Genomic DNA, 11,534 nt, shown 5'->3' with positions numbered 1-11,534 from the left:
CCACTCGGTAGAATTACTGCTTAAAATGGCTTATATTAAGAATGTGCAACATAACAAACTGATATAACACAGAGCCACACAAGGCAAGTGAGCAGAAATAGGTAAGAGACTGTTCTTAAAGCTAGAGGACTGTGTGATGGAGACATTGGAATCATTGAGCTGTATAAAATTTCAAAGGAGAAGGCAAATGTAATGCAAGATTTTGCAAACAAAGACATGTAGGGGAAGAGATTTTTTTTTAATGAACAGCTGGACTGAAATGTGCAGAAGCAGCTCAATTTAACAAAGGATTTGTCTTACCCAACAGACCAGACAGGGCCTCGAAGCTTGTAGGCAAGTTGCTTTGTGTGCGTTGTGTATTTCTGAGATGCAGTGTTTGTAGAGCTGTCATTGCAGGAAGCTGCCTGCAAGAGATTAGTACAATGAATTATACTCCCTGCTGGAATTCCATCAAACCTGCAGATTAATGCACAAAACTAAAGTAAACCCTGGTCAACTGTTCAGTGGTATAGAAAATGGAAATTGTTCTAAGTTATCATCTCTATTATGATGCTTCAGCACAGAAACAAGCCATTCTATCCATTGTGCCAGGATTTATTACCAATAACAATAACTGTTAGAACTTCTTACCATTGTGGGTGGTGGAAACAAACTTGTTTGATACTTTGGTGCTGTTCTTGCTTCATTGGCACAAAAAAAGCCTCATGGAGCATACTACGGGAAAATTAACTTTGTAGCTCTACGAGAATCACTCTACGATAGCCATTCACTGACATGACAATAGCTCGTCAGCCAGAAAGACCAAACATTCTTGTCAAAGCAATTGGGCCATTCTTTGGAAAGTGAACCAAAATGTCACACATGTGACCAGGTGGCATCACATAAAGTAATACATGAAAAAAAATGATTCTAAGAGATTAATCTTATTCACTGCTATTTTTCTACCTACAGAACTATAATGCAAGTCAGCTAAAGATATGAACATTCTAGCTTTTTAAAATTCACAGAGTTTGTAAGATAAAACGGAGTTATGAAAAAAATGTTTCCGTGTGAGGCCACACATGACCAGTCATATTTGACCTCTGACCCTAAACAAACATTGTCAACATAACGAAACATTCACTTGATAAACTTAAAAAAAAAAGAATCATATATACAGTACAAAACAATATACCTGTAATGCTTTCGGGATTAGAAGAGATGTATTCCCCAATTTTTCCTATTGTTGGTCACACACGTGACTAAGACTGGGGCCAATTTCTGAAAGTATTTTCACTTTTACCATGGTACCCATTCAAACACCTGACTCATTCGTCAGCTTCTGATATTTTATTTTTTTATGACATGAAATTAAACAGAGAGACTTGCTTTTGGTTGTCACTTACCGCATTTGCGCATGCATGAGTGGGTTGTTATTCAAAATTAGTGTCTGGAGATGAACCAAGCGTCTCATCTGAGGAGGCAAACTCTCCAGCTTATTTTCACTCAGGTCCAGGTATAGCAAATCAGTGAGGTTTATAAACAGTTGGTTTGGGATGTTGTCAATACTGCAAAGGAACACAAAGTATTAGAAATAAGAATATATGATATCCAAATACAAGGAAAAAAATGACAAGCAAACTAGTGTCATCTATCCAGGTTTTCCAGAGATGCTTCCTGACCGACCGAGTTACTCTAGTATTTTGTGCCTTTCTTTGGTATAAGCAGTATCTGCAGTTCCTTGTTACATCATAATGATGTTATAGCACAACTCGCTGGGACATGTGTTTCACTCTTCATTGTATCTGTGAAGGGCAGTATCAAGCTAGAGCTAGAGGTTTTCCCTGCTATACATGTTGTCAGGGAAAGATGTGAAGTGGTGGGAAGTTGGTTGGGCTTTGTAGGGGAGGCAGAGTTATGGAAATTACATTCCGGCATATAACTACAAGAGCCAACTTCAAAACTATGAGCAAAAGCCAGCAAGTAAGCACCTCAGTACTGGAGGTGTGGGCAAGGAGGTAATTTGGTCCAACAGTTCTACAGAACAAACTTATCTTCCAATATCTATTCAATGATTGCACAATTTCATACACATAGAACAAATTGAAAAAAATGAAAACAGAAAACAGAAAAAAGTTTTTAAAAATCCCACAACCAATGTATTTACGGTGGGATTCATGCCTACCTGTTATGACTCAAGTTGAGCACCAGCATGTTTTTAGCATTCTCTAGTTCCCTAGGAATCTCAGTCAACTGATTATAGCTGAGGTCCTGAAACACAAAGTGTATATCAGTGCATCAAGTACATTCTCAAAGCAGAAGAACGATCTTATTTGGATAGATTATTTCCCCAAAACAGATATCCTTATTTCCTCTTGAGATTGCAGTGCATTTGCACAGAACATCTTTTGAATGCTTGCCTTCAGAATCTTTGATGCTAACAATTGTAGCATTAAAGGAGGTGAAAAGGATGGGATTGAAAATGACATACTGTTCTGTGACTACGATTTCCCATTTGATAAATGCTGCTCGAAATATCTAAGCATATTGTAGATGGCACCGGTTATACGAGGGATTTGGGTTTGATCCTGACCACATGTGCTGTTGTACGAAGTTTACACGCTCTTTGTGTATTTGCATAGATTTCTACCAGGTGCCCTTGTAATATGAAAGACATGTGGGTAGATTAATTGGTTACTATAAATTACCGCATACAATACGGAAATTGTAAAATAATCAATGGGAATGGAGGTTGATATGTATGTGTGAGAGGACAGGTTGCAGGTTTACAGGGAAATAAGAGGAGAACTAGAATGTATAGAATTGATTTACCAGAAGCCTCGATAAGCCAAATGGCCTCCTGAGTCATAATAAGTATGAAAGAGTTGCAGAATAAATCAATGTTTGGTCACCTTTGAAGCAAATATACACAATCGCACAGAAATGCTAGAGCAAGATTGAAATGTACCAACAGTGGTAGCTTCCAATCTCTGGTCCTGCGTTCCTTTGGAAAATGCTGAGCATAGGCCACGTGCTAAGGCAGAACTGGGCAATACAAAATAATTGAAGCTGATACTGAACTAGGAAAGCCTGCCAATGCTGAAGGTCTTGACCTCACGCACAGAAAACCATGGACTTCCTTTCCACCAACTTCTCCTGCCAATTACCATATTCTCCTATAAAAAATTACACTCACTGTGAATCTGATGGATGAAAATTCCATGGGATTTGCAAAGCATACAAAAAACATCAAGAACTGAGGCTGCAAGATGATACTGAAATATCCTCTATTTTTGTTAAATATTTGATTTTAAACAAATATAACGAGCAGATAGCTTTAAAACCACTCCTGAATGCTCCTCTAGCTTTACATATTTATTGTTAAGTAATCTTCAGGAAGTAATATCCAGAAAATATTTTCCCCACAGTGAATGCAATTCCCTGTAATAAACCCTTTAAACCTACCAGCACAGAGAGATCATCCAACTGGAAAATGTCATCAGGAACACCAGAATTTTTCAAGTTATTAGCTCGAGCAACAATGGCCTATGGAGAACACAAAGGATATTTTAGACATTTACTGTTCCATGATAGTTAAACAGTGGTTTTAATCAAATACGGAACACTAACATGTCAAGGTCTGAATAAATTACAAAAGTCTAAAAAGCTGTCTGATTTGCAGATTAGATTCTTTCATGAACAATATGTTATGCATACCGTCTAAATATAACTTAGTTACAGCTACAAATTCTCAAGATTTCATGCTTGGAAGGTAGATCAGTGTATCTGAGCTTGGGATCACAAAATTACAATGTAAAATGGTGATCCCCAATAAAAGAAGCATTAAGGATGTTCTGGAAAGTAGGATCAGGAACAGAAATGATGAAGGAAGCGGCCATAATTAACATAGAAACTAGGTGCAGGAGTAGGCCATTCGGCCCTTCGAGACTGCACCGCCATTCAATATGATCATGGCTGATCATCCAACTCAGTATCCTGTACCTGCCTTCTCTCCATACCCCCTGATCCCTTTAGCCACAAGGGCCACATCTAACTCCCTCTTAAATATAGCCAATGAACTGGCCTCAACTACATTCTGTGGCAGAGAATTCCAGAGATTCACCACTCTCTGTGTAAAAAATGTTTTTCTCATCTCAGTCCTAAACGATTTCCCCTTTATCCTTAAACTGTGACCCCTTGTTCTGGACTTCCCCAACATCGGGAACAATCTTCCTGCATCTAGCCTGTCCAACCCCTTAAGAATTTTGTAAGTTTCTATAAGATCCCCCCTCAATCTTCTAAATTCTAGCGAGTACAAGCCGAGTCTATCCAGTCTTTCTGGATATGGGGACTTAAGGGACTATGCAGTGAAAAATATCCACATTTTTAAAAACTTTGTTTTATCTTGAACTGCTGCTTCAAGAATAGCTGGAATTGGTTCCCACAGTCCTTTCTGAAATGACCGGTCTTATTACTCACCCGCAAGCAAGGCAGACTAGAGAGATCCCCATGAAGTGTTGTCAAACTGTTATGACTCACTGATAAATGTTCCTACAATGAAACCAAAACCTTCGGGTTAGAAGCAGAGTAAACCATTTCACATTTTTTTGTAATTAATCAACACTTTAAAAAAATTACTGGCACAAACAATGACCCAGTTTTGTAAACATGCAAAGGAAATAATCTATAGTTCTATAATTTACAGTAACCAAGACCTCAAATTCTAAGCATGGTAGTGAACAATTTATTTTTGCCACTATTATTAGCCAATTTGCGGACAAGATCACAATCCAACAAAATAAATAATTCTATCATAAGACAACTGCATCTCCTAATAAGAGTGACTCTGACCAGAGTTGACTTCCATGGAAGTAAATTCCTTTCTGGCCACCCATTATGTGTGAACATAGACAGAACCAAAAGGGTACCAGGTCATAAGAAGATTCACAATCAACATGGTCCTCACACCAATGCATAAATAGTTCCAAACTGATTGGTGATCAAGAGTAGACAGACAGCTCATTTCAACCATATTCACTGATAGTAATAACAGTATAACAAAGGTTTTTCCTCCGTGCAGTCCACATACTGCGAGTTGGTTGAACTCGAGAGGTTCGTTGCGTGGGAAAACTAAAATGGATGCCATTAATATTAATTAACCCTCAAAGGAGATATTGCTCGTCACTGAAATTAGGGGGAGGGTGATACAAAAAACATTTGCATTTTGATTTTGTTTGTAATTTGAAAGAAACACTTTACCAGTTTATGAAGAGAAGCCAATTCCTCGGGTAAGTAGCAAAGTCCTGTTCGGTTCAGTTTCAGCCATCGCAAACTGGTCATACACTTAACATGTTCAGGAAAATAACCACCCTTTGCAAAAGAAAAAAACATTACATTTTGCTTTCGAAACATGCCCTGGTCATGCATCTACATATTTCAAGCAGACGTCAATGTGGTTAAAATAACAACATCAACATAACTTCCACACAAGTTATATAATTAAGTAAAAATTCAAAGCTGTATCAAAATCTCAAAGGCAGTGACCAAGAGTACAACCACTCAGTGACATCATTTGAAAGCCAAGCATCAATTTTCACAGGTACGCCCGCACTAGCTAGTTCTACCTTATCATCTTGTTCAATCCTCCACTGTCTATAAATTGCAAGACTGCTCGTCTGGCATGAGATTTGCAATTTAAGCACTCAATAATAAGTATGTTGAAGTTCCAACATAAGTTTAATCTTGGATATCTTAGCCATTACATCACCGCTAAAGTGTACATATTATGTATACTTGCCACTCTCATAAAGCTCATAAAGCAGCTCACACATTCTCCCTCTCCAAACAAAAAAAGTTATAATGCAAGATATAAAGCACCCACATTTTTGCACAGCTAGATCCCATTAACAATGATGTAAATTTCCAAAAATGGACACAGTGCTCGAATAACTCTGCGACTCTTGTAGCATTCCTGGGGAACATGGATAGATGTTGTTTCAGGCCGGAACCCTTCTTCTGACTGATCAAGGGTCTGACTCGAAACGGCACATCCATGATTTTAATTTACTTTACAGATCCAGCGCGCAAACAGGCCCTTCGGCCCACCGGGTCCGCGCCGACCAGCAATCCCCGTAGATTAACACTATCCAACGCCCACTAGGGACAATGTTTACATTGGCCAAGCCAATTAACCTACAATCCTGTACGTCTTTGGAGTGTGGGAGGAAACTGAAGATCTCGGAGAAAACCCACACAGGTCAGGGGGAGAACGTACAAACTCCGTACAGACAGCACCCTTAGTCAGGATCAAACATGGGTGGCCGGCGCCTCATTCACTGTAAGGCAGCAACTCTACCGCTGCGCCACCGTGATCTCCAGGAATGCTGCCGAACCCACTCAGTTACTCCAGCACTAGGGGAGGAGGGAGGGGGGGGACGGGACACAGAACATGTCCTTAATAATTTCTATTGATTTACTATACAATGCATCATCACTTGGTTTGGCAACTTCTCTGCCAAGACCTCAGGAAATGGCAGAGTTGTGATTACAGCTCAGTCTATCACACAAACCAGCCAACCCTGCACGTCACACTGGATAGGTAAAGCAGCGGAAGCGTCCACGTCGCGGGGCTGGATACTGGAAGTATCCTGAGCTGATTCTGCTACCACCATCATCTATTGCGACAATTGATGGCTTCCACTGATTGTCGCCGGAAGCTTGCATCCTTTTTAGGGCGGATCATGACAGCGAGGTCAACATTTGTAACAAGAAGGACATGAAAAGAAGAAGATAAAGCAGGCAACACAATTAAGGACCACGCACTCCCCAGTCATTCCTTCTTCTCTCTCATCAGGCAGAAGATACTAACAGATTGAAAGCACATCATGAACAGCTTATTCCCCTTTCCAAACTACTAGAACAGACTTCTCATAAGACAAGGGTGCAGACCCGATTTCACAACCTACTTCATTGCAGCCCTGGCACTTTCTCTGGAGCAGTAACACTATAACACTCTAACACTATATTCTGCACTCTGGAATTATACTCTTTGCACCTCCTGGATTGTACCCATGTATGGTATGATTTGACTGGATAGCACACAAATGAAGTTGTCCCACACTGTGTCCCACTGAAGTTGTCCCACATGTGGAAATAAAAAACTAATACAATGCAAATACGACTTTAATTTTTGCCCAACGAGTTAATCTAATGGAGACATGCAGGGCACTTCAGACCCTTGGAATGCACTCCCCATGCCCTATACAGCCACAGTACAGAAGAGTCACCAGCTGGAGCAATTCAATCTCTGCATCTTGGAGCCTGAGCAACAGCTGTCACATTCCATCCACAGGGCTGAATTTTGTGAACTGCATATTTTGGAAGAGGATCATCCACCATCATAGCACAGGTAGAGAAGGACAGAGCTAATCTAATGGTATCATGCGGGATACTTTGGACCCATGGAATACATATCCCATGACATGTACAACCACGGCAGATAAAGTGACACTCAAAACAAAAAGCTGGCAGGTATTTCAGGAGTCCTCATTCCCCAAGCAATATTCAATTTCTAATTCTGATGGGGGAAAACGAATGCTCTCTTGCCCATCACTGCCAGAGCCAGGAGCATACCACAACGGGTAGCTCGACTGCACAGGGAAAGAGAAAACAAAGCCAAGATATTCTATGACAGCAAGGTGATATTCTATAGTTAGAGCTTCAGCAGTCACTGATCTCATTTCAGGAAATGTGTTGCTTCCCTGGTGGTAAAATAAAGAGCATCAGTAAGTCCTGGCAGAATCTTTTGGACAAGGAGAGTGAACAGCCAAAGACTGTGGCCCATATTGCTACCAATGACATAGGCAGAAATAAGAATGCAAGCATATTTTATTGAATTAGGTGATAGATTAAGAAAAAGAGCCTCAAATGAATACATAGGAGGATAACACTGACGAATGGCTAGCAGGAAATTTGTGCAAAAGGAAGGGCTTTAAATTCATACAGTCCTTCACTTTGCTAAAGAAAATGCATTGAAATGGGCCCTTTAGACCAATCTGTGATAAATGTCTGTGTCAAGAAGCTACCATAGCGCATTCTTTTGTTTTTTGTACAAAAATCCAAAAATTCTGGTATGAAATATTTGATATTTTTTCAAAATTAATCAAAATAAAACTGGTACCAAAACCAGAATGGATCATTTTTGGAATATCGGAAGGTAACCCTGAATTAAACGTGTATCAGAAGAATTTATTCAATTACGGGCTAATAATGGGAAAAAAGCTCATACTTAAATTCTGGGAAAATGCGCCCACACCAACAATAAAAATGTGGATATCAAATATGTTTGAAACATTACATCTGGAAGAGATGAGATTCCTCTTAGCAGGTAAAGCAGACCAATTCCAAAAGACGTGGTCTACGTTTCTGGACCTATTACAAGCATGAGGTGCAGCAGTAATTTAATAAATAAATAAATAAATAAATGGTATCAGGACCTGGCAATGGGAGGTAAAACAACAAAAACAGACTTGGTTGGTAGTCCCCTTTCTGCGGAGTTTAATGTTATAATAGAGCGAATGTTCCTACTTTCTTTTTCTTTCTTTTCTAGGGACTACTTTCTTACTTTACTTCCTTCTCTAACTTCTTTTCTAAGGGGCTTTCTTTTCCCAACACTCTCTTGCACTTCACGACTCTTGCGCATTTTCTTTACTTTCCTTACTTCTATCTTTTTCTTAAAGCTCAAAAAAATGAAGCGGTACAAAAAATGTATTAAGATATATGTGTTGTGTATTATTGTAATTTACCGTACTTCTAATAAAAATAATAAAAAATTAAAAAAAAAGAAAAAAAAAGAAATGGGCCCTTTAGACCAACTCATCAATGCTGCCCAAAGCATCTTCTTGAGCTGGTCTCACGTGCCTGGAATTGGCCCATTGCCCCCAAAACCTTTCCTATCCATGTACCTTGTAAACATTGTAATTGTACCCACCTCTACTACTTTCACTGACAACTCGTTCCCCATCCACCCCACCCTCTGCGTGGAAAATGTGCTTTTTAAGCCCTCTTTAAATCTTTCTTCTCTCATCTTAAACGTATGACTCCAGTTTAAACTCCTCTACCCTGGGAAAAAGACTGTAACAATCCATTTTATCTATGCCCCTCACGATCTGATAAACCTATATATAAGGTCACTCCTCTGCCTCCTTCATTCCAATGAAAATACTCCCAGTTTATCCAGTTTCTACTTAAAACTCAAGCCTCATCAATATTCTATTGAAACTTTTTTGCACCCTATTTCGCTTCATCTCATCCTTCCCATAGTATGGTGACCAGAACTACACACAATACCCTAAGTGGTCTCCACAACATCTTATACTGTCGCAACATCAAGTCCCAACTCTTGTCCTCATTCCCAACCGATGAAGGCAAGCATTTATGCAGCTTCTTCACCATCTAATTTACCCGTGTCACCATTTTCAGGAAACCATGTACTTGTACCCCTTGGTCTCTCTCTTCTACCGCATTTCCCAGGGCCTTTTCATTCACTGTGTATGTCCAGCCCTGGATTAACTTAGTGAAATCTATCACATTGCACTTGCACAAATTAAATTCCAACTGCCATTCCTTGTCCCACTTTCCAATTGATCCAGATCCTGTTGTACCTTTAGACAATCTTCATCACTGTCCACCACACTACCAAATTTGATGTTTTCTGTAAACTTACTAATTATACCATCTACAATTCTTACTCATATCATTAATATATATTATCCATGATGATACTATGCAGGATTTTGTCAAAAGCCTTGCTAAAGTCCACGTAATCCACACCTGCTCTGATGCATTTACACCTCAAACACAGCCGTTCAGCCTTGCGACAGCCATTCTCACAATGGCCCACTCCAAAATGGCTGTTCCGCTGTAATTCAGGTCCTTTTGAATCCTCTCACGGGAGACCTACTAGCAAGGCCTTTGGGGACAAAAAGGCATGGGAAATGTTGTGGGGAAGATAGGACCTATCAATGTCAGACAGGCTGTGGCTTAACAGAACTAGGACTAACCTCCTTGTAGGCAGATTTGGGGAGGGTTTAATTGAGCTTGGCAGAGGAATGGGAAGTTGAGAAGGTACAAAAGAGAGAAAAACAGACATGGGAATAGAAGCTAAAAAAAGTGAGGTTGTTTAGAAGGAAGAACAAATAAAGGCTGGAAGTGAAAAGGAGTCTGTTGTGAAGCATGTAGATAGCCGAAGTGCTGATAAGACATATTATAGCTCTGCCTGAAACATGTTATAAAGTTGTGCAGTTATTTAACATTCTTGTTTAAAGTCTTTTCAAACAAAATAGGGAGAGGAAGAGACCGAAAGAAGAAGGTGGTGAGGTAATCTTGGTTGAAGAAACAATTAAGTCAATACGATCAAGAGATGGAAAGTTTACTATGCTATTTTGCACATTTTCAACTAACTTCTATGTCATTTGTCTTCCATGATGTTATGATTCTCCATTCATCAATAATCCTGGAAAATGTTTGTGTCTCAAAGTTTACATTTGCCAAAGAAAAAACAATAGATTAAGCCAAGAATTAAGCCGGTATTATGATTGAATTTCTATTTTAATAACAAAAGTTTCATAACTTTCTAAGGAAAGTAGTTATCAATGAAGCTGGTAATGACATCAAGATCAGGAATTCTGCATTAACTGTCAACACAAAGCACATAATATCAATACATTCGGCAGAATAGAAATATAACGACTATGTAGAACTATACAAACACCCTACAGGCCTAGGCTGCCTGCCTCTTACAATCAGATTGCTGCTCAATAATAAAGTCATAATACCACACAACTGACCAGGGAACAGCTCATTTCTACACAGAGCATTAATATTCAGCGTGATGTAACTGACTTACTTTAAAATCATTTCCACTTAGATCCACACCCCTGATGAAGGGCAAGACTCCGGTGGCAGCCATGGCCGCTGTGACAGTCCACCTCAACCTACACCCATTAACCCCGCCCTTCCTTCGCATCTCATTGGCCAGCACCTGTCACATGGGCGGGCACTGACCGATCTCGATCAGCGTAATTGGCCGAAACGTCTATCAATCACAAGCCGTCCATCAGGTTTGGTTGCGCTGCGTCTCACCCATTTCCGGATGTGAGCGCATGCCCCGCCCCCCTCTCCCGTTGATCGACAGCCCCAGGACCTTAAGTTGGGCAATCGAAGTGTGCAGGAAGTACAGGATGGAAATTGGTGGCAGATAAAAATGCTGGAGAAACTCAGCGGGTGAGGCAGCATCTATAGAGATAAGGACTAGGTGACGTTTCAGGTCGAGTAGTGAAGTCCATGAGTTCTGCATGAGTGCTGGAGGTAGCACCGATGCAGTCGTCAATGTAACTGAGATAGAGTTCGGAGATAGGGCCAGTGAACGCCTGGAACAGGGATTGTTCAACGTAAGAAAGGTACGGTGCGGTACGGTGGCGCTGCGCCAGAGACCCGGGTTCGATCCTGTCTACCGGCGCTTGTCTGCACAGGGTTTGTACGTTCTCCCCTGGGTT

General features: G+C 40.2%; 1 protein-coding gene across 1 annotated transcript in view; it reads right to left on the bottom strand.

The window, feature by feature from the left end:
- Positions 1-11,007, bottom strand: part of flii (FLII actin remodeling protein) — a 44,005-nt gene extending 32,998 nt beyond the window's left edge. The window contains exons 1-7 of the mRNA XM_033040944.1: positions 10,886-11,007; positions 5,239-5,349; positions 4,459-4,530; positions 3,445-3,525; positions 2,165-2,250; positions 1,386-1,547; positions 301-404 (exon numbers count right to left, since the gene is read on the bottom strand). Coding sequence (XP_032896835.1) covers positions 301-404; positions 1,386-1,547; positions 2,165-2,250; positions 3,445-3,525; positions 4,459-4,530; positions 5,239-5,349; positions 10,886-11,005 — 736 coding nt within the window. The 5' untranslated portion in view covers positions 11,006-11,007. The remainder of the gene's footprint in view (positions 1-300; positions 405-1,385; positions 1,548-2,164; positions 2,251-3,444; positions 3,526-4,458; positions 4,531-5,238; positions 5,350-10,885) is intronic.
- Positions 11,008-11,534: the final 527 nt, after the last annotated feature.

The sequence above is a fragment of the Amblyraja radiata genome, chromosome 22, assembly GCF_010909765.2.
Source record: "Amblyraja radiata isolate CabotCenter1 chromosome 22, sAmbRad1.1.pri, whole genome shotgun sequence".
Taxonomy (NCBI): domain Eukaryota; kingdom Metazoa; phylum Chordata; class Chondrichthyes; order Rajiformes; family Rajidae; genus Amblyraja; species Amblyraja radiata.
This window is presented reverse-complemented; position numbering and strand designations above follow the sequence as displayed.